The sequence below is a fragment of the Caretta caretta genome, chromosome 7 (genome assembly GCF_965140235.1).
Source record: "Caretta caretta isolate rCarCar2 chromosome 7, rCarCar1.hap1, whole genome shotgun sequence".
In the NCBI taxonomy this organism is placed as follows: Eukaryota; Metazoa; Chordata; order Testudines; family Cheloniidae; genus Caretta; species Caretta caretta.
In genome coordinates this window covers 67,679,059-67,703,050 of record NC_134212.1, presented here as the reverse complement: position 1 = coordinate 67,703,050, position 23,992 = coordinate 67,679,059, and the positions used below count along the sequence as shown (strand labels likewise).

At 42.8% G+C, this 23,992-nt stretch overlaps 1 protein-coding gene across 4 annotated transcripts in view; it reads left to right on the top strand.

Moving 5' to 3' along the window:
• The first annotated feature begins 730 nt into the window (after nt 1-730).
• ZCCHC24 (zinc finger CCHC-type containing 24) overlaps nt 731-23,992 on the top strand; it is a 160,249-nt gene continuing 136,987 nt past the window's right edge. Inside the window, exons 1-2 of one of the 4 annotated variants that reach the window (XM_075130791.1) lie at nt 731-1,427; nt 13,464-13,538. In XM_075130791.1, the coding sequence (XP_074986892.1) occupies nt 1,188-1,427; nt 13,464-13,538 (315 nt within the window). In that variant the 5' untranslated portion in view covers nt 731-1,187. The remainder of the gene's footprint in view (nt 1,428-13,463; nt 13,539-23,992) is intronic. The other 3 variants (XM_075130790.1, XM_048856155.2, XM_048856156.2) reach the window with 3 other exon arrangements.

Here is a 23,992-nt window from a genome sequence, read left to right as displayed (position 1 = left end):
ACCTAGCTGGCTTTCCGAGCTCACACCACTCTCCTGCCTTATTTGGGAAACCTTCACTCTGCAAGGTCTTGGCACAGCCTCAATAGCCAAGGAACCTTTTGCGGACCTGGCGTTTTGACAAAGATTGAGTGAGACAGGCCCACCAATAATGAGTCCTTAGCCCTGGTGAGAAACAGAAATGAAGAGAAAAGGAGTACTTGTGGCACCTTGGAGACTAACCAATTTATTTGAGCATAAGTAGCTCAGGAAAGCTTATGCTCAGATAAATTGGTTAGTCTCTAAGATGCCACAAGTACTCCTTTTCTTTTTGCGAATACAGACTAACACGGCTGCTACTCTGAAACCTGAGAAATGAAGAGGGGACTGCAAGCTACCAGGGCACCATGAAAACACCCTCACGGGACTGGAGTCCCGGTTGGTAGGCGAGCCCTTCTCCCGGAAGATCACAAAGGAAACCCACGCAGCGAGAGACAGACCCACAAACGCACGGTAAAAGTTTGCACATAAGATGCACGAGCAAACACCCACACTTCGGAGCCAAGCCGCGCTGCGTTCCATTCCCTTCCGCCGCCACTCGTCTCGCCTCCGCCCCGCGCAGGGAGGGAAGGAGGCGGTGCCGTCCACTGATTGGCCTATAGCCTCATACATATTCAAATTAGCCAGTCCATTCAGCTTTCCCGGCAGCGCCGGACTTCCATCTCCCCGCCCCGGCGCTCCATATGCGGCCAGATGACCCGCGGACTGGATCGGCTGCTGTTGCATAGTCAATCAGCCCCGCCCCTCCAGGGCTGCCTGGGGGAGTGGGAATAAAGTCAGATAGCGGATCTGGCAGCAAAAGGAGAACGAGGGGGAAAAAAACCCACACAAGAAAGTTTCCTGCTAACTTTGCAGCCGCGGCAGCAGCTATGCCCGTGCGGTGCGGTGCCTCGGGGCTGGGGGGGCTCGGATCGCCTTAGGAAGGGGAGGGAGGGGGAGAGACGAAAGTGCGGGGCTGGCCGGATTAAAGCAAAATAAAGAGCAGCACCCCTCCCCCTAAGCGAGAAGGACCCAGCAGAAGCGCGTGGGGTGGAGAAAACATCCCGGGGAGAGCTGACCGGAGGCAGTGAGCGAGGAGAGGAGAGGAGAGGAGAGGAGAGGAGGGAGGGGGAACACAGAGACCCAGGCAGGCGGCAGAGTTTTGGGGAAAGATGAGCTTGTTGTCAGCCATAGACACCAGTGCTGCTTCTGTCTACCAGCCTGCCCAGCTCCTCAACTGGGTCTATCTGTCGCTGCAAGACACCCACCAGGCCAGCGCCTTTGATGCCTTCAGACCCGAGCCCTCTTCTTCCCAGCACCCCGATCTCAGCTACACCAAGAACAGCCCGGAGCTGGGCTCGTCCCTCAATTCCAGCTATCTGAACAGCTTCTTCCAGCTCCAGAGGAACGAGGTAGGTGCCTTTCCCCCCGTGGCTGCCGAGTGGGCTCGCTAGGCTGGGTGCAATCGTTTCGCACACCGTCTGAGCGGAGCCGGGAGGGGGGACAGTGTCTCTGCTGCCCGAGGAGCCGACCTGCAATCTGTGATCGCTTTGCAAAAGAATCGCAGAAAGTTCACTCTGAAATTTAGCCCCAACCGCCATGATGTTTGAGAAGTTTCTCCCGTTTTTCTAGAGTTGGATTCCTGCTTTCTTAAACAAAAGCTGTCCGGACCAAAGGGAGCCTTTGCGTTTAATCGTTTTTGTAAAGTACAAGGGGAGGACTTTAGCGCTGGAGAAAGAGTTCCCTTCTTCTAAATCGGTGAAAAATAACCAGTTCAGGATATTTAACCAGTGATCCTGGTTTGTCTCTCCAATTTCGGATCTTGCCCTAAAGCCCTCAGTTTTGTTGGAAATGGCTTTTTATTTTTTCCAACCAGTAAAAATGCAGCTTTAGCTGTAACTTTCTGCTGTTGCTGATGTTGCCAAGTCTGCGCAAATGAATTGCGCTCAGCATTTTGTTCAGATGGGAATACAACCAAAGTTGTAACAAAGTTTATTTCACTTTCAGGTTGGGGGTGGGTGGGGAATTACCGTTTGCTTCTGTGCGGGAGGTATGGCCTGTATTTAAATTTATATATTTTCAACTCCCCTTCCCCCGGAGTGTGCTAGGCACACAACTTCTGTTGACAATTTGGTAAACGATTACACTGATTTATTTGCATTGCTATCCCGGAGCTGAACCAGATAGGGTATAATTACTAATAACAGGAGGGGGTGGGGGAGGAGGGGAAGGACAACAAATACATTATAACATTTTAAGTCAGTGAAATTACTGAAGTTTAAAACATCCCTCTCATGCTTAAAATTAGGACTGGAAATACAGGATACCATTGTTAGATACAGATCTTACTTAAATAAATAGCATGCAGGTGGTGGAACTGAAGCTGAACATTTTAATCAATAATGATGGGAGACGGAAAACATTGGGATTGTTTACTTTAGAAAAGAGGTGATGAAGGGATGTGATAAAAGTACATAAAATAATGGTCTACAGCAGAATCTTCTGTTCTCCCTGTCTCATACCACAAGAAAAAGGGAACAGTCAATGACATTAAAAACTGATAAAGGAAATCTGTTGTGTGGGGAAGTATTTAAACTGTGGAACTCACTGACCCATGGAATTCCAGAGGCCAAGAACTTAATATTTAAAAAGGGTTTGGAAATTTAAATGGGTATCAAGAATATGGCAAAAATTGTAAAAGAGATATAAAACCTCCTGGTTCAGGTTTTAAGACCCTCTCTAACTACTAGCGACCAGGACAAGACCTAATGTGGTGTCCTTCTTTCACTTTCACCTGATGCTGCCCACTGTAGAAGATAGGATACTGGAATAGATGGATGTTGAGTCCAAGGCAGTATGGCAATTCTTAGGTAATGGAGTTTCAGAACATTCCTGAAGCCTATTTAAACTAAGGAACAGGTTAAAAGGAGCTTCCACTTTAAAGTATAGGACTCATTATTTATTATTATTTTATTATTATTTTGGCAGAGGAACCAAAGCTAAGGAATCTTCAGTTAAAATCAGCAGCCAAATTTTTGGCATAATTTTATTAATGGGTTACTAGTGATGCGATTAGGAAGAACCACCAAGGAAACAAGTTTAAAATTCAGTCAGACATCATTTAATAATGGAATGTTTTGCAGAAGCAAATGTAGTCCCAAATGGACAAGTCTGCTATTTTTTAAAAGGAAGTTATTCAACATTCAGAAGTTCCATGTCCAAATTCTTATTCAGTGTAATTCCTTTAAAAAAGGTAAAAAATGCAGAATTCAAAAGCAGTGTTCTTTTAGCAAAGTCAGCAGGCAGTGGGAGTCAAACACAGAACTGCACACCTGTCAGTTCCAAGTTGACTGATATTGTCATTTTGCATTTGAGTTGCACACATTCTGGTTTCGAGACAAAGTTAAGAATCCAGAGTTTCAGTCTTCGTAGTCTTTCTCATTAGGGGGTTGAGAACACTGTGCAGCTCGGCATTTGCTAATATTAGAATCCATTCTGTTCAGAGTGAAGTGTTTTCCCCCTAATGTAAAACTAGCCAAAAGTAGTGTGTGGCTGCAGCTAGGGAAGCTGGGAAATTGTGTCCCAGGAACAGAGCCCTTGGTCGAGATTTTTGGTCTTTGTAAGGTTCCTTCTTTCTGTGCCCACTGTACAATTTGTAACTAGGGCGTCATCCTTCTTTCCATCAGAAACATCACCCTCAGGGAAACATTTCTCTCTAGTTCTTTCTCTACATCCAAAACCTATTCTCACTATCTCTACTGCAAGGCTCAGTCCCTAGGTTTACTAGGCCACTTCCAGATGGCTGCTTCTGTTGTATGTTGCAAACTACAGCTTTATCAACCCCATCCTCACCAAGCACTCATGGTGAGTCTGACTGCTAAATTTACCTGTGCTACGTGTCTGCTAAGGCCCCCACTCAGGTAGGGAGTATGCAGATGCAACTGTGTTTTACTCCTTTCACTCTTGTAACAACTTCATAAAGCACTTCATTCACATCAGCTGAGAATGCGAACACTGTACAAAGTCTGTAGGATTCAATATCCAGGAAACATGGAGTCATGATTCCATGAGGATACTTCATATTTACAGAGGATCAGGCTTGTTTGCAATTTTCACAAATGCATTCTCCTGCTTCTGACAGCAATTGACCAGAGCATGCAATTGATCTGAGGCACTTTTTTAATTTCACATTAGTGTGTCTATTGTACTTGTTAATCAAGAATTTGTTCTTCTACAGCATCTTTCATTTAAGAATCACCAAAGAATTTAGACATGCTGTAGCTCAAAAAAGCTCAAGCTGATACACTTCTCCACTCTGTCCAGTAGTTGGAAGCTTGAATGTTTTTTGGCAGGAAAAACCCCAACAGGATTTCTTCCAATGTCATTCTTAATTCTTGAAATTCTAATGTCTGTTTTTGTCAACAGTTTCAAATGCCATTAAGTACATACTTAGTAGTTAGACTGTGTGCAATTATTTTTGGGAGCAATGGTGCCGTATATTTCTTTTACATCAAGTGGGTTTGTGTGATGCCTTTGGAACACAAATAGCTTTCCAAAGTTAAACTGTTAACTGTTTTCAATATAGTGCTTACTTTGGTTGGCGATTTTTCCTCCTAGTTTTGAACTGGCTTGGCTTAGCTTCGGGCTGAGCTGTGACAATCATTGACGCATAGCTTGTACACAATATTTGGAGAGTGACTTAATGAGAGGCCAAAATAGCAACAGACTGAGAAATGATAGGATCATAGGGAATATAATAAGCATGTGTACAGCATGTTGTCGTGCAGCTGAAAAAATTTTCAGAGGAGATCGCTTGGAAAAGTAGACAGTTCATGAAAAGTTGCTATTATACAGGACTTGCAAGTCTGCATGGTATGCCTGTGTATGTGACTTGCATGCTGACCAAAGGAACTGGACAGAAAAAAATGCCGGCATCCACAAAGTACTCGTGCACTTAACCAAGATTTTTGTCCTCCAGACTTTTTTCCACTACACTGGATGCCTTCTAGATAAACATGATGAATACAGCTGTTTGGTGCATAAAAGCTCCTTGTACCAACAAAAAGGCAACAATAAAGGTTTAAACAGTACATTGACAATGAATGTTTTGTTCCATCTGTGAGACTCATTTTACAAAACAGACCTGGTTTTAAATAAAATTTTACTGGAGTAGTTATTGCCCAAGATATGAAATGAAGGCATTTTGGAACAGCAACGATGCTATTTAACTCAACTTTCATTATAACCTGGTTCTTTGGAGGCAAATATTTGAGGTTTGTTGTAGGGTTGCTTACAAGAGATTTAATGTAGTTGAGAGTCAGCCAGGTAACTGTGTCAGTAATTGAGAGACCTAGGATAATGGTGTGGCCGATTTGTATGTTGTTTTCCATACTCACTTCCAACAGGCTGCCTACCAAATTGGTACAGGATGTGGTCATGTAGAGATAGCCACCATTACATAGGGACATGGGGTTTACCATACCATAACAAATTTGGCTTATCAAGTTCAGTGTCCTAACTCCAGCAGAGGCCAATCCTATACTTGAGAGGAAGCACCATGTCTTTGATACACAACCATTTATGCAGTGCTGTACATGGCACTGGAGAGAGGGGAAATCCTTCCTCTGCAACAGCCCCGCTACATCTGGTCTATTTACCATTATTTTAACATGCATAACTGCAAGTATTTACTGATTATAAAAGCGTAACTAGAAGATAACTTGGTACCCTGTGACCTCCCAGATCAACTTCTTACAGACAAGGAAGAACTAGTTGGTAATGAGAAAACATGAGCTACATGAATTCACCATTGTAAGGAATGGATTCACCAGTTTAGAAAGGCAATGTATTTGGCAGGTGGCAGAGGAATTAAGAAATCTAATGGATGTCCGGTGGGAAGTAGTACTAACACTTATTGTAATGGAAGAATGCTAGGTGGCTGAAGACCACCAGCCCATCCTCACATTAGTGAGGTTCCAAAGAGAAAAGGGTTAATGTTAATTAAATTAACAGGTAATATTAAACTGGGAAATGTGAATGCCAGTGAGGACAGAGACAATACAAAGATACTTGAAGCCCTATTTGCTTAAAATCTCTAATTTTTTTTCTACCTAAATATCAACTTTACTTGCCTCATATCAGCCTGTATGTGCCTAAACAGAGATTCGTGTGCCTAAGTGTGGCTAACAATATGAGCAGAAAGTAACAAAATGAAATTAACTATAGTAAAAGGTAAGTACATATACACCGGGAAAAGATACTCCCATGCACTGATATTCAGTGGGAGGAAGAAATATAGGTGTGATGGGGACAGTAGATCAGATGCAAACTGAAAATGTTACATGGCAACAACAACAAAAAAGGCCTTTGTAATTTTGACTGAATACAGACAAGCTTTAATTACCTCAGGGAGTAGGAAATAGTCCTGTATATCTGTAGCTCAACTTGATTGTAAAATCTTTGGGGCCTTTGATTACATGTTTGTACAACGGGGCTTGGGCCTCTAGGCATTACTATTATACAGATAATAAACTGTGTGTATGGTAACACCCATTGTTTCATGTTCTCTGTGTATATAAATCTCCCCACTGTATTTTCCACTGCATGCATCCAATAAAGTGAGCTGTAGCTCACGAAAGCTTATGCTCAAATAAATTTGTTAGCCTTTAAGGTGCCACAAGTCCTCCTTTCCTTTTTGCGGATACAGACTAACACAGCTGCAACTCTGAAACCAGATAATAAACTGTAGCAGAAGTGTTGCATTTGCTGTAGTTAGGTGGCTCTGAGCACCTCATTCATTACCAGACAGAGAGCCAAAGTGGAATGAGTGCAGATGATCAGAATGACTAATTATACTTTTAGCAAAGCAATGATTAAAAGTCTGGAGGAATATTACTGTATATTAATATGTGAAAGATGTAAATAGTAAGTATTGAGAGGAATTACTTATGGTGGTGCACATAAGTGGGATGAAATCAAAAAAGGGAAAATCAAGGCAAAATATCAAGAATGGCTTCCCCAAAGTAAAGTCTAAAAGCTGGTGAATTTTCCCTTTGAAGGGAAGTGATGGGAGTCCCATAGGTTCGGACTCTTCAAATTAAACTGAGCACTAGTAAAAACTGTGTAGGGACCTAACTTGTACTTGCAGAGGAATTGATCAGGTGACTTGTTATCCATCTCTCATTTCTAGGAACACCACACACTAACTTCATACTTTGTGAAGAGAGATTTCCTTTTCTTCTAAACTTATCAGTTTTGAGTGAGATGGTAAGAAAAGAGACTGATGAGTTTTCACTACACTCTTTGTATTTTCTGAACGTACAAACTGCCATACATGATCATACCACTGGTCCAGTAAGTTCAGTATCCTGTCACTGACAGCAGATGCCTCAGATCAAGATGCTAGAAACCCTTCAATAGGCAGTTCTGGGATAACCTGTCCCTAGGGCAAGTTTCCTCCTGTTCCCCATAGAAGTTAGCTTATGCTCTGCAGCATGGGAGTTTATATCCCTTCCAGATCTCTTGATTATTTAAAATTTTTACTATTCTAAATCTGAATATTCTCATCATCCATACTAATGTATAATCCCTTAAATATTTCAGTCAGATGTTTCCTAACGTCTCCATTTCAAGATAAATAAGTTCAGTTACTAGCCAACTTTTATTTAAGATCTGGTGTGGGAAAGGTGAATTGATAGCCACAGCCATGAAATTTAAAAAGGTTGTTTTCAGTACCATAAAGGTGTGTTTTAAGATGACAAAAATAAGTATTTTTATTCATGCCAAATGCTTGTCATCCTTGAAGCAAATGCAAGAATTACCATTAGAGCAATGTCTTCAAGGCCCTAACCATAAAGTACCAAATGGACTTCAGTAGGGCTACTCATGCAAGTAATGATTACTTACATAAATGAAGACAGCAGGACTATGCCTTGTGTTGGGCCACGGCAATAAGCCTCCTTGACGGCTCTTCTCTGGAGAGCTTTTCAATTTCAGCTATGCCCATAACCTGTCTGTCGAGCCAGAGTAGTTTACCTCTTCTCTGTAGAAAAATAAATTTAAACAGCTGTAAAAAAACAAAAACAAAACAAAACATATTTTCACTCATTTCCTCTTTAATCAAAGATTTGCTGGAATTTCCAGGTCAGTGGAAAAATAATTGTGGATATATTATGTTTATAACCCCAAAGATTTGTAATATATTAAAAAGGCATTTAACGCTTGAAACACAGTCTATAGACCGATACAGTGTTAAACATATGAACAGGCCTATGGGCCCAAAATTATAACAAAACATGCTGTAACGATGATGGTCTGTTTCTTATGCTTGATTAATTTCCTCATTGTCATTTTTCTCACTATTGTTCATGTAATTACTGGCACTTGTGAACTGCACACTTGACATGATAGGCAAAAGCTCAACAATCCTCTGCCCTCTGATTCCTTTCAGAATAATAGGAGATGACTAACCATCACTTTTTTTGTAAATTACAAGTAGCTTATGACCATTTAAAGTAACAGTGAACTTTAATTCTAGCCAATTAAAAACAAGTTAAAAATAGTTTCATGTACACCCCTCCAGCTACTATTGCCTGCTATTTTCTATTTCCCCACACAAACAGGGGAACCTGACAACGCAGGTGAAAGAGTGAACCTGACTAGACACACAAAATATTGTCAAATAGACAAAGCAATCAAACTGGAACAAAATAACTTTTTGACCCCAACTTTTCAGTTCTATCATTTTTATCTCTTACTTGAAACAATAGGCAAAAAATTCCAGAGGGAAGCGAGAATGTTTTATGCTGACTGTGTCCCTTTAAATCTTTCCTTTCAGTAACCCTAGAAATACTGAATTCAACCCCCCCCCCAAAAAAACAACAAAAAACTCTTGAGATTTCAAGATACCAATCCCAATAATGTATTTGGGGCCCCGGTATTAAGTTTATTTTTACATTTTCTTCATTAATTAATGCTTGTCATTTTCCACCTGAAATCCTCCCTTTTATTCACAGGCATTATGGGGAAGCAGCCAGGAGCAGTGCAAGCTTCCTCCCTGTTGCCCAGCCAGCATGCCCCAGTACTCTTTAGGAGAAATTACCCCTAAGGGTGAGGAGGTCAGATTTCACAGTCTGTTCAGTGCTTAGTATCTCCATTGAGATTTTGAACGAAACTGCCAATTAGTGCCAAATGCAGTTGTAACTTCTGTGGTGTAATGTAAACCTGAACAGGACTACAGGGGGTTGGACTAGATGATCTCCTGAGGTCCCTTCCAACCCTGATATTCTATGATTCTACTTATGCCACTGCATGAGGTTTTGGATGGAAAAGGATTTTGGTCATTACCAACTCAGAGCAGATTTAAAACAATAGTCTCGATATAGAAGGCTCCATAGCCCATTAACAGTTGCTTTATTTCGAACGCCTGTGTTGCTACGTATTTTTTGTTGTTGTGTAGTCTCCTATGAGATGCACCGTCCAGCTGTGTTAGAGGGAGGCAGTCAACTTCACTTACCAAAAAGAGAGACTGAATGAGTACGTCCTGATTTTTTTTAAAAAATCCTCTAAGAGATTTATAAGGGGGTTTCTGTTCCTCTGTTGATTTTCAGAAGGGTCTTTAGGATGGTGGGGCAAAAGCCACAGTACCAAACCTGCTCTCTATCATACCTCACCCATCTCTTCATATGTCTGCTGCTGTCAGTTCAGTTTCAGTTTTGCTACTGCTGTCCTGGTAAACACCATCTTACAGAGTCTGGGAAAGAGCATGCATGCAAGTACCCTAAGGAATAGTGCATCAGATTGAGGCCATCATGCTACTGCATGAAACAAGAAGCACAAGTGACCAAATTACACATTATGACACATGCCAACTCTTTCTTATTCTTAAAGCAGAGCCAGGATTAACCAGCAGAGCAGTTTGGCTACTAAAGGGAAATCCTGCTTGTTTTACTTAGTGGAGTTATCCCATTGAATACAATTGGATTCCTCACCTGAGTAAGGACAGCAGGACTCAGCCCTAAATTGGTCCCACTGATTTTGAAGTAGCTTCAGCTGCAAAAGCCTTTCCTCTGTTGCTCCTTTACCCTCCCAGTTTCTGAAATTAACGCTGCTGAGTTAAGCAGTGCATATGCTTTTGCTTCATTATCTAAGCAGTTAAAGTTTATGTACACTTGAGCATTTACATCATGGCAACAAAGGAGACCTCCACACACTGTTCCATAGCCACTTAATATCATATCAAAGGCTGAACCACATTTGGAAAACTGGCAAGGGCATGAGAGAGCAGAATTAATTAATTAATTAATTGCAAAACCTAATTCAGCTCCCAGGAGAATTACATGGAACCAATCATTTATAGTTAAGTTCTTATTAATTAGTTTTTGAAAAGTCAGCAGCAGAGAAGAGCCCAGTTACATGTATTTTCATTCTGACAGCCAGTGATCTTTCCACCAATCTCATATAAACAATTTGGAATTTTGCATTCCCAGAAACCCCTAATTGATGGCAGACTTAGCACTCATTTTCTGTCCCAACCCAGACTCCCCAAGATAAACCACATAAGACTTTTTAGTTCGGTTTTTCACACAGAATATGTAAACCTGCAGTATTTATCTTACCTTGCATTCCAAAGGACCTGAACAAGCTGTTACTGTAGCTAAGTACCATGGAGTGATCTTTCATTCATTCTTCCTACAGAGATCCTCGTGGGGCGGAACAGTCCACAGGAAAACCACTCAGCTGTTTAGAACAGCAAGCAAAAAACAAGTTTGCTGATGAAATAGCACAGGTAATGTGGGTAGGGAGGTAGGAATTTGACCAGGACACTTGTTAACATGCCTGTTCTTGTGAAAAGTGACATGGATCTTAAATCCTCAAAACCAGATATAAAACCAAGTTCTCTTCCAAGATATGAAAACTTTCCCCCTGTTATTGTAAATTTTTTTGGGGGGGTGGGGAGGTGAATGAAGGGAGGGGTAAGCATGGCTAATATTCAACAACTATCAGTAGTTGTACTGGTCCTCTGGAAGGAAAATGGACTTTAAAAAAAATCACCATGTTGTCTCTGCTTACTAGGCAAGGAATAGTGCTAAAAAAAAAAGAAAATGTTTTCTGGTTCAAAGTTTCTGGGCAGTGAAGCCAAGAGGACACTTGATTTAACATAAGTACAATGATATTGGATGTTTCCTTAAAACTGCTGCATCGTTCCAGAAGATATAAGAGTTAGTATTTGCACTTCCCTCTTTATGTGAAATCTGAGATGCAATTTGATGCCCATTTTGCCACACTCAGGCAGTTCCATTTAAGAGGACCTACAATGAAATGCTTACATTAGGCAGAGAATATTAGGCTTTGCTCCTTTGACACTATATGAAGGAAACTTCATTCAGCCATTGTAGCTCCTCTTGAACCTGAAAGTATTTTGTAAGTTTTGCAAAACTATTGAGATTCAAAAAATCTAGAAAGACAGGATTTCACTAAAATCTGATATGACTTAAACAGATAATGTTTCATGAGTGGCATAAGTTAGATAATACTTTGACATGTGAGGTCAGTCTAATCTTTCATGTGACACAAAATATTGGTATCTAGTTACAGAGGAAACTAACATAGATTCACCTGGGGAACATAAGATGAGATACAGAACGAAGAGTTTGTGCATTTTTATTTTTAATCCCCTAACCTATCAGGTCTGGAAGCAGATGTTTTATACACTTGGGAAGCCAAGATTATCGGCTTTCCAAGGATATGACAGTTGTTTCTAGCCTTGGTGGCTTGTGAGATATCACACTTTAAAACGGTCACCGATCTATCATGGACTTTTCGGCATTGGTTAAGTCTGAATATGTATTAACAAGTCCCAGATTTAGAACCAGAGAAATCTGAAATCCCTGCATATTGTAGATGTCTCATTCTGCAGCACTTCAGGTCCCACTGAACGGCTGAAACTTACTGCATGCTCTTTACAACTAAGGAATTACGTTCTGCATTTCTTGAGACTGATCGTGAGTGAGGTAAAAGCTTTCTGCATGGCTCACAAAAGCGCTGCAGTCTCTGAGTCCTGCAGCCTATTCTGAGGGCTGCTTCAGCCTTATAGCAACTGCATAATGCTGCTTTAGTCATTGCATGACCACCTGCATCCATTACCTTCAAGGGGCAAGAATCTGTGGCTCTGCCCCATCTGACAACCACATAACAGAGCAACATCTTAAGAGGATGTGGAGGCTGGTTCTATCTCAGCTACTTGCCAGCCAGCCAGCAAAGAGGTACATGGTTCAGAGAAGGCTTTCCCCCAAGCTAACAGCTCCCACCTCCCAAACTTACCAGAGGGTGGGTGGGTGTGTTTGCGGGGGGAGTCCACATTTCTTCAGGTTAGATCAACTGCTAGACAACCAGGTTACATGTCTCAGAGCTATGGACCCCTTGGGCTGGATAGATCCAAAGCAGCAAAAGTTACTCTGTAGTTATCAGAAAGTTATTTTATTGATTGCATCTTAAATTGTGGGAAGCCAAACAAGTAAATGAAAGCTTAAACAAAAAACAGAACATGATTAAGATGTAAATGTGTACTTTCATCCATCCTTCCTCCCCCGCCACCCCTGTTAATTAGTTTCCATTTAACAGGGCAGACTTCGTACCTCCAACCGATATCATGGAAAATAAGCCTAGATTAAAAAAAATCTTTAAAACTGACTTGAAAAGGAGACTGTTTCTTTATTAACGTGTAAATTAAGTGTTTGAGAGAGATCATATGGTAAAGGGCTAGCTAACTTGGACTATAATCTGAGCAGCACTGCAGCCAATTAGAAGAGTTGTTGTAGACACATAAAAAACTATGCAAAACCTGGAGTTACCAACTTACAATTCCAGCCTACAGCTTCGTAAACAGTTGTCTTTCTATTTGTGTTAATACAACATTTATCTTACTCAAGAACTGGCGTTAAACCCCAAACATATTGTGAAGCTCAATCTGGCTGGACGATTTATTGTTTTCTACTGCTGACAGTAACCTGAAGTTTGTCTCTTAAACTTTGGCAGCCATTGTACAGGTTGCCGTGCCAAGAAGGCATTATTAAATCAAAAGTATATAAACAAAAGTGTCTCAGATTTATGGGTTAAATTGAACTATAGCAAAATGTTTAACCATCAGATAACTGCACAGGAGGTAAATGCCTTCTTTAGTGTGTTTTAAACAGGAATTATTTTTCATGCATTTGGAGTGTCAGAAGACCCACCAAATAAAAGGAAACCTGACCCTTGTTTTTTTTCACTCTATAGGTCAAACGGAGACAAAATCTCCTGTAGGAAGGAGAGACTTAATAGAATGTGACCATAGGTATTAAAGTGCAAAAATTAGAATATGTCCATCCACTCCCCATATTGCTTTTTAACCTCACATCTTTGAATAACCTGCCTTGACGCCCATAAAACTCTGTGCTTATTTTTAACAGAGTAAGGAGGCACTTTTGAATCGAGCTATTGGCCAGAGATCTAATATGTTGCAATCCCTCTCCCCGCCTCAGAAGGTAAGGAAGATCAGTGGTCTGTAACTTGGGGAGATTCAGCTGCATGCAGTCCAGAGACAGAGGGAATGAAAGCTCCTGTGGGGATGTGTAGCAGTAATTTGCAGTGTGAATGGTCTCCCTTGTCCCTAATATAGTGCTCATGTGTTAGAACATCTCTTTAGTATAAGTGGGCAGTTGTTTAGCATTCAGAAGATGAAAAGGCTCCCTGCAGAGCTTGGTACAAGAATTAGAAAGCTCCTTCAAGACTGTATGTCTGACCAGTGGAAATCTTTATAGTTGCCTTCTCATCCCTTACTCCCACCCTGAGGGCTCTTTCCGGGGTCACTGCTACACTATCATGGTGATTTGGGGCTCAGTGCTGCTCCCACTGACAGCAAAGGGAGCAGGAGCAGGTAGCAAGGGGCAGGGGCAAGGGAAGCTACTTGGACTTGGGAGTCATTTTGAGTACAACAAAATTTGTCAGAAGAGCCCCGTGTAGTTTTGTGGACTACTAGGCTGCGCATTTCAGTAGGCAGTCTGGGGCTTCTCCCCCGACCTCCCCAGCTGTTCTCTAGCCATTGGCACAGACTTAGGGAAGTTGGGTGATGAAATCTGATGGAGCTCTTTGCATGCCTGTTTCACAGGAAGCATAGAAGTGACCAGTCTCGGGTAGAATTTTTAGCTAATCCTCACCAAACCAAGAATATCACCCCTTCTAATTTACAGACGAGGAAACTGAGGCACAGAAGGATTGGGTGGCTTCCCTAAGGTTGCACAGTGCACTAAGCTATACTACCCCTCTAGCTCCAGATCTGTGTCTGAAAGCACCATCCCTCTGGAGAATTCTTGCAATTCCTCTCCTCAAGAAAGGCATATCTGATTATACAGTGGTCTAGAATTCCTTTCCCCTCACGCTGAGAAGCTACAGGAAGGAACAGCTGTCATAGTTTGGGGTCAGACACTGGTGCACCAGGTTTGATAAAATAAGCATCTGCCAGAATCTGACGGTAGGCAAGGCATCTTCCTTTCACCCAGTTAAATTCACATCCTTATTCGCTTCTGCATTTCAGAATTCTGGAAGAGAGAAACTATGGGAAAGGCTATTGTCACGAGAGGCATAGCTCACTAAAGAGGTCCAGATCCAGATATTGAGGTGCTTCTCTGAATCCAGACCTGGCAGCTTTCTGATAGACACCCTTTGGGATCTACAATTTTTATGCAAAACTGTTTGCCTGAAAAGGGCCTAATATATCATTTAACAAGGATTTTTAATACCAGCACACCAGCATTACAGCAAAGACAGGAGTTTACACTTCACTCTCCCTCTCCCCCATCAAGGCAGCTGGAGCAAGCTGCAAAGAGTAGTCATCCTTCCCTGTGCCAAGGTGAAGGCTTATTTGGGGTGTAGAATTGTTCATTCAACAACAGTTCCCCTCCCCAACCTGCCTCCTGTATTCATACTGACTATTTAAACTAAGTATTAGCTTCAAAAGTTTCTGGAGGTAACAGACCACCAGTGCATACTTCTTTAAAGGGACACCAACTCTTCATTTTAGTGCTGTGTACATCTTGGTTTTTGCATGTAGAGCTTGTCAGGGATCAGGAAATGGAAATCATACCTGGTGATCAGAGCAGAGGTTGGGGGGCAGATGCCAGAGCCAAGGATCAGAACTAAAGTCAGGAATCAGAGGTGAGGGTCTGATGAGCTGGAGTCAGAGCCTGAGGTCAGAGCTAGAGTCAGAGCCAGGTTACCTGGAGTGAGTGAAAACAAGAGTAGGGCTGGGAACAAACAAGCATAGACACTATCAGAGCCTTAGAGGAATGTTTTGAGTAGCCAGTGCCTTGCTCCTGCTGCTGGTTTTAAGAGCAGGTCTGCTGATTCCCTCAGCTAATCAGGCAGCTTGGCCAATCAGGTGTCTCAATTGGGGTCCAGCTGTTCTCATTGGGGTGCCTGGGCATTAAGCTAGCAAGTAAGCAGGCTAGCTGTGGTCTGTTATTTCTGAGAGAGCTTGATTTCTGTCTCATTCTCATACTTATCAAACCGATCATGTAAGGTGTAGGAGCTAGTTTAACAGGACAAATATAACCCCACGGAAGTCAATAGGGTCAGACTAGGAATGAAGTTGTCCTTGTCTTATTTTGTTATCTTTGTTTCTGTTGCTTAGATGCACAAACAACAATCACATGTAAGTTTAATCATGTTAAGTTATAAAGAGTGGGTTTTTTTGTGACCACTGATTCTGGGACAGGAAATCCCTCAATGGTTAATTGACCAGCACAGAATAAAGGAATATTATTTTTCATTCCAGACAGAATTCCAGCTGAAATCATGTTCATTAAATTACAGCCACAGAAAAATATACTTGAGTGATTGATATAGCCAGAGCCAGCAGCCAAAGAGAAACGGTGCAACTCCTTTAAAATGTCTCCCCGGCTCTCTTCTCACCACTCCCCCAGTACCATCAGATTGGACAGCCTCTGAATATGTCATTACTCAGCTATTAGTAAGTAGGTATGGGGTAGTAAGCAGCTCTCCTTCCACAGCATAAAGAGTAGTTTCTTTGGCTATACAGCCCAGGGTACCTGGGTAAATTCTATATGGCATTAGCCATAGAGGTGAATTTCTTCTGGATCAAAGCCTTAAAGGTCAGTTAATCTAAAATGAGAGTATAAAATCTAGCAGATAGGGTACCAGACTAGGATTTATGAGAGCTGGATTCTGTCCCTGCCATTGTCTGGCTTTGTGACCACAGACAAGTCACTTTACCTCTCTCAATTGCTCCCATGTGTAAAAGGAGCTAATGATATTTACCTTCTTTTCTTTGTAAAGGGATTTGAGACCTACAGGTGAAGAGCCACATAAGAGATGGATATTTTTATGGATAAGTATTAGTGAATTACCTCAATCACATCTTGAAATCTTCCAGGAGTGGCCCAGTGATTTAGGTATAATTCTTCACGAATCTGGTCACTCACTTGAAGCCTATTCACTGTGTCCATCTGCCCACTCTGTTAATATGTATAGTGTTCTATGTTTTTACCAAGTAATGGAGTAACATTCGGTGAGTAATTAGAAAGGCTGCTGTCTTGAAGCCCATACTGGAGAGCCAGATCATGCAATAAATCAGGCCACACAGTGCTCATTGCATGATGGAGGCCTGAATCTTCATTCAGGTGCAAACATTCCTCCTGAAGTCAATGGGAGTTGTGTACGCTTATCTGGGGGCAGAATCTGGCTAAACCAAACTAAGTGCTTTCAGCTCACGTATTTCCAAATGTTTATTGCTACTTCTGAATTAGAGATCTTCTAAAAAAAGCTCTATCCTGACACTTTCTTGGCCTTGATAGCTAACATATCCTATTTTATTATTCGAGCCTGTTTGAACTGCTGTAGTTAAAGTGATGTCACAATTTCCATTAAAACCCCTATGTTCAGGGGTTTATTACTCAGCTATAAAAATTCACTCTCCACTGAAAATTGGCATAGGAAAATGGAATCCTCTCAGCTCTTTAGAAATAGCAGGAGCACAAAGTCACAGGTTTGAGGTGCTGTTCCCCACATACCAGTATTTCCAAAATAGCTCTTTTATTGTTGTTAAAAACAAGTTCTTTTGGCTGTTCGTCCTTGTTGTGAGCAGGTGTTTTTAGGTGAAGGTGAGGACAGTTATAACTGGTGAGTTAGTTCATTCCCAAGAGGCCACTTGCACGCACAATCCTTCCCATCATCAAGAAAATTCAAGCCAATTTATTATGACTTGAGCATCTTTTGGCATTTCATTGCAAGACCCGTTAGTATAATCATTCTAACTTCTGTGACATGTTATTTGTCAGTTTGTGGTATTTATCATTTCCAGTGTATAAGAAGAGGACAAGTGACAGGGAGAAACTTAAAGCTCTTTATTCAGCCAACCACGAGCATCAAATAATCCAAGTGATTTAAAGTCATTGGGACGACTTGCTGCTTGAAATTAAGCATGTGGTTTAGTATCTTGCTGAATCAGGACAAGGATAACATCAGACAAGTGTTCTTTGCTGATTGCTTTTCAATTATAGTTTATTTTTGTTATAGGTGGCATGTTGGACTATATTTTATAGGAAAGTTAGTCATGATACCTCACTATGGCAATTAAGTCAAGACTGCAAAGAGATTGCCAGTATAGGTTTTAAAATGGGTCGTTTAGTTAGGTGCTACTGTAGTTCCTTGTCAGCCTGCACAGCATAAATCAATGGTTTTTAATTTTCACCCCTAAGATTTCAAACTGGCCCAGTGCATTTGTAGTCAAATATACCAAGATATGGGTACTCTAATCCCATCCTTCAGGGCATAAGGTGAGCAATGCAGGAGTCAAGAGGTATTTCACTCTACCCCCATCTATTTACAGCACGGCACATATATCTTAGTGTACTCTGATGGATGAGGGGGATCACGGGATTCTCTGACACAAGGTTTTTCCCACTGCTGGAGGCAGGATGCTGACTTGATGGGTCACTAGCCCAATGGAATAGGGAAAATCCTATCTTCCCGAGTGTTTTATTTTTTTTTATTTTGAGGAAGCCACCCAAGCATGAGGGACCTGCCTCTCTCCATGCTACTGAGAAGATGTTGGTGCTTCTCTCCAATGTCAGCTGAGGAATCAGCAGTAGCGGTTTTCAATAAAGGTAATGGTAAAGCCTAGGGACAGAGCTTTTAACCTTGCAGCAGCGCTTCCACAGTGCAGTGTCCAGTTTCACTTCTGTCTCTTTCTGTATCATCAGATCATTGCCCCGTGGAAACTGTATTCTCACAGTGTTGCACTATACCTTGCCAAGAGTCCCCTTTTCCTCAGCACTGTCTCATTTTCACTGAAAGATCCTGCTCTCAGACCCTCTCTGCTACCTTGGCTGTAAGAGAGCAGCTCCGATGATCTGGCAGCAGTGCCAGTTCCAAAGGGAGTTTTCTCATGCTCAGTGACCTAACAACATAAATGGAATTGTAGGCAAAGTTATTTGGTCATCTAAGTGCAGTTCTTCATGGACAGTAGTTCACAGCACAAAAGCCACCATCCCAACTGGCCCTAATTGGACCCTTGCTTGCAGTCTCGGAAGATGATTGAATGTACATGGAGACTGAACTGCCATCTTGTTCCTGGAAAGCTCTCTCTAGGTCCGATTTAAGAGATATTCGTGGAGAAGGGGAGGGGATGTTTGCATGACCACCTGCCTGTGCTGAACCTGTTCGGCAGGAAAAGTACTTTCCCTATCTGTGGAGCCATGAATCCAGAAGCACTCTCAACAGCTACAAAATATGATACTATTGTTAGAAGATTTCATTTAAGAAAAATAAATACTATACCAAAGAGAGAGACAAACCCTGGCAATGGGTCATTGATTAGAGAGAATACCTTCACTAGCCTTAGATCTATTTGCGGCTCTTCAAACTTATCAGTACTTGAGGGAAACACAGTAGTAGTAGACGAGTCTTCTGTTTAGTTGATATGGTTAAGATGTCTAGATTTAAACTTTTCACAACATCCACAGTTCTATTTCAAGAACTAGTATTGGTGGTTTCTCAGGCAGTTTCGGTGACTCAGCCCTCCAGCCAAGTCACACACACAGTTTGAGGGCTTTCAACAAAACAAAACCTCTTCCAGGATAAACAGTAAAGTCTCGGTCCACAGTCTTTAAACAGTCCTGGTGCTGGTATCGAGCCGTACCCCCCCAGGCTTGCTCTCTGGAGGCAATTGCCCTTTCTGGCCCCAGCTCTCCAGTTGAGACACTAAATAGGTTAGGTCCCCTTCCTGGGTTGTATCACAGTTCCATATTCAGTAAATTGCTGACCCTTTTCAGGGTCTTCAGTCCTCTTTCTGGGGTTAGGTTCAAAGCTCTCCTCAGGGAGTAATTTATTTCACCTGTGGCTGGTGAGGGGATCCGGGCCCACTCACTACTCTGGGTCCTGACCCAGGGATCCTATGAATAGCAGCAATGGGCCACTGCGTAGCTTTCAACTGCTCAAAATGCTGCTATGATTCCCTGGGCTATTTTCCTGTGGCCTCAGCAACTTCACCAACACTTCACCCTTATTATAGGGCTGAAGTTTTTTACTTTGTATTTTATTCTATGCTTTCTTTCATATATAGTGCATCTCCCCCATCAGCTCCACCTATTCTGCCATTCCTGTGTTTTGTACCCTTGTATTACCATGTCTCCTTGATTGTCCTCATTCCACCATGTTTCTGTGATGCCTGTTATATCAATATCCTCATTTAATACGAGGCACTCAGGTTCACTCGTAGTATTTAGGCTTCTAGCATTTGTATAAGCACTTTTGTCACTTTTTAGTTGTCTGCCTTCATGTTATGTAATTGAATGGAACTCTTTTTCGGTTAACTTTCTCTTCAGTTCCTACCTGTACTTTTCTCAACTTCTGTTCTCTGCTCTTTACTAGCATATAGAGAATCCCTGTTAATAGATCCTCCCCAAACAGATGGCTGTGTCTGAACCATGTGTTCCTCTGCACCTGTTCCCCCTGCCCTTTATTGTAAAAACTCCTCTATGACTTCTTTAATTTTACATGCCAGCAATCTGGTTCTAGTGTGGTTGAGGTGGAGCCCATCCTTCCTCTGTAGGCTCCTCCTTCTCCAAAAAGTTTCCCAGTTCCTAATAAACCTAAATCCCTCCTCCCTACACCATCATCTCATCCACACATTGAGATCCTGCAGTTCTGCCAATCTAACTGGCCTTGAGTGTGGAACTGGAAGCATTTCGAAGAATGCTACCATGGAGGTCTTGGACTTTAATGTCTTGCCTAGCAGCCTAAATTTGGCCTCGAGAACCTCTCTCCTACCACAACCACTGGCTCCTTCCCAGCACTGCAGATAAGTCTGACTACAAGTCTCGAGAAATCTGCAATCTTTGCACCCAGCCGGCAATTGACTGTGTGATTGTCCCGGTCATCACAAACCCAGCTATCCATATTTCTAATGATTGAATCCCCCATTACTGTTACCTGTTTCTTCCTAATAACTGGGATTCCCTCCCCCAGACAGGTATCCTCATTGCAAGAGGATACCACAGCATCATCTGGAAGGAGGGTCCCAACTATAGGATCGTTTCCCTTCATTCCAGTTTGATGATGTCCTTCCCCAAGACTTTAATCCTCTTCAGCAGCACAAAAGCAGTCAGACTACGGGTGGGACCGCACTGTGTCCCAGAAAGTCTCACCTTGTACCTCTCTGTCTCCCTTAGCTCCTCCAGTTCATCTACTCTGGTCTTAAGAGCCCATACTTGGTCTCTGAGGGCCAGGAGCTCCTTGCACTGAATGCACACATACGCCACCTGGCCACCAGGCAAGTAATCATACATGATTAGGGTTAGGCTCTCTCTCCCATCTCTGCTGCTGGACTTCTGCCTATATTATTTTTACTCCTTCAGCTTTTTTGTGGGGAGGTGTTGTTTTTTTTGGCAGGGGGTGGTGTGGAAGTTGTTTATTGTCTGAATGTTAGGTGTATCTGGTTCCCATGCTCCCGCTCTAAACCCCCTCACAAAAAACTCTCCCGTTTGGTAGCTCCTCTGGTCGCTTAGAAGCTGGCTTTTTAAACCCCGGTTCTCCCTGAGTAGCCCTGCCCTGGTTAATGGATCCTAAAGGATGAGGGATCAAAGCTTCATCAAGAAGCCGTCAGCCTTGCCTAGCGGGCTGCTAGGTGCAGGCACTTCCCCCCAAACAGGCCACACTACATGCTAAAATCAAACAGCGAGCACACAACAAACAAACAAACTCACCTCAAAGGTCACGTAGTCATTCCTCCTTCACCTGGAAAACTCTCTCGCAAAACTCCCCGGCTTGCTCCTCTTGTTCACTAACTCCTCTGGTCATATAGGAGCTGGCTTTTTAAAGTTAAACAGGGAGCTGCTCAGGGGAACTCTGACTCCTGTTGTTTCATCTGCCTGGCTGTTTTGGTCCCCAACCCTGGGAGGCCTTGACAACAGTAGGTTCTTCTCCCATGGCATCTCCCATTGTTACTAGAACTGGTTCAACTCCACAAACAGATGACAGGGCACTACCAGCACTTTAGCAACTGTGTTCTCAGGTCTGTTCTGAGCAGGACTCATCATGGTACAAACACCAGAGCCTTGTCTATGCTAGCATTCCCATCTTTGCTCACTGCCTTTAGACCTGAGCTGGTGCTTGCACCAAAAGGAAGTTTTAGAGCAAAAGTGCAGCATAGACACTCCGAGCTAAGGGCCTATTTTATTTTTATTATCTATAAACATAAATTAAATTGTGGTGTTGTGTCATCTTGTTCTTATTGCTGCCCTGGTCTCCATTTTTAAGTAACTGGAGAAGCAAATTCAGATTTCATGGTTCTCTAGTCTTCCTTTTGGCATGGGAGTCCTGAAAAGAGCATAGGAGGTGGTCTCTGCCAAGGAAGGAGCAACCCAGATAAGATTTTCAAGGGTGTCCAAGTGACTTAGTAGCCCAAATCTCATTTTCAAAAGAGGCTTTGGCTCTTAACACCTAAATCACTTAGGCATCCTTGAAAATGTTACCCAACATGCCTATGTAGGCTTGAATAAGGAGGCTGGATAGGATTACAGCCATCCTTCTCACACATGGGGTCACCAAATACACAGAGTTAACCCTGCTTCTTACAGCTGAGCTAATGTACTCAGTTAACGAGCACTTTACAAAATAAGTGTGTGTGAGTTCTTTGACCAGTGAAAAAGCCGCATACCCAGACAGAACCAGGACACAAGGGACTTGAAATCTGATTGGATGGTGCATCCACACTCTGAACACAGACAAACTTTTCTACAATAGGGGACTTAAACTGAGATTTCCAAATGCTTCCTTCAGCTTAGATCCCCATGATTCAACTAAAGCAAGTCAAAGCTTTGCACAGTCATTGGGGGAAAGAGACAGACAGGCTTTGCCAACTAGCATTTTCATCCTCTCCCAACCAGAAGACACTAATTCCTAACACCAGTTAACCCACATCCCTGATACAGCCTAATAGGGAACTCCTTAATTCACCACAGCTGGCCCAGCCGTCCTACCCTCACAATCCTTGTAATTAGGACATGTGGCTGTGGTCTTTCCTCTGCTTGGGGAGTGAGAGTTAACCCTCTCACTGCCAACATCTGATGGATTCTATAAATCTCGGCACAGCTCAAAGGGAATTTTCCAGTGATAGATAGTGTTTGGTGATTACAAAGTATGGTGGTCAGTATTAGACCACTGACTCACTGTGGGACAAATTGTGTGCTCTCTCAGTGATATTCACTGCTGTAGGAGAGGGTACAATGTGGTGCTAGTGGAATGGCCAAGTAGGCTCCCTCTGCAAGCCCTAGGGTAGCACCTGCATACACCAACATAAAACACAGCCATGAGGCTTCAGTAGCTCATGGATGGGGAATGGAAAGTGGCCACCTTTGGAATCTACAGGCCCAATCCAGTGCCCATGGGAGTCAAATGAAGGACTCCTCTTGTCAAGAATGGGCATTGGATTGGGTCCTATGAGAAGAAAAAGCACCCATGTGCGGATTGTACTGTAGCCTCGTGTCCCCCCCATGAGTTGCAGAGGACTTGCATGTGTCCCAACCCAAGGAAGATCTGTGGATTTCTGCTGGGGGTGGAGGGAGTGGAATTTCTCACTCGCTGTATGTAAAGTCACTGATCTGTAAAATGGGGATAATATAGCTATTTCACAGGGCAGCTGAGGAGCGTAATTCATAGAATCATAGAATATCAGGGTTGGAAGGGACCCCAGAAGGTCATCTAGTCCAACCCCCTGCTCAAAGCAGGACCAATTCCCAGTTAAATCATCCCAGCCAGGGCTTTGTCAAGCCTGACCTTAAAAACCTCTAAGGAAGGAGATTCTACCACCTCCCTAGGTAACGCATTCCAGTGTTTCACCACCCTCTTAGTGAAAAAGTTTTTCCTAATATCCAATCTAAACCTCCCCCACTGCAACTTGAGACCATTACCCCTCGTTCTGTCATCTGCTACAATTGAGAACAGTCTAGAGCCATCCTCTTTGGAACCCCCTTTTAGGTAGTTGAAAGCAGCTATCAAATCCCCCCTCATTCTTCTCTTCTGCAGGCTAAACAATCCCAGCTCCCTCAGCCTCTCCTCATAACTCATGTGTTCCAGTCCCCTAATCATTTTTGTTGCCCTTCGCTGGACTCTCTCCAATTTATCCACATCCTTCTTGAAGTGTGGGGCCCAAAACTGGACACAGTACTCCAGATGAGGCCTCACCAATGTCGAATAGAGGGGAACGATCACGTCCCTCGATCTGCTCGCTATGCCCCTACTTATACATCCCAAAATGCCATTGGCCTTCTTGGCAACAAGGGCACACTGCTGACTCATATCCAGCTTCTCGTCCACTGTCACCCCTAGGTCCTTTTCCACAGAACTGCTGCCTAGCCATTCGGTCCCTAGTCTGTAGCTGTGCATTGGGTTCTTCCGTCCTAAGTGCAGGACCCTGCACTTA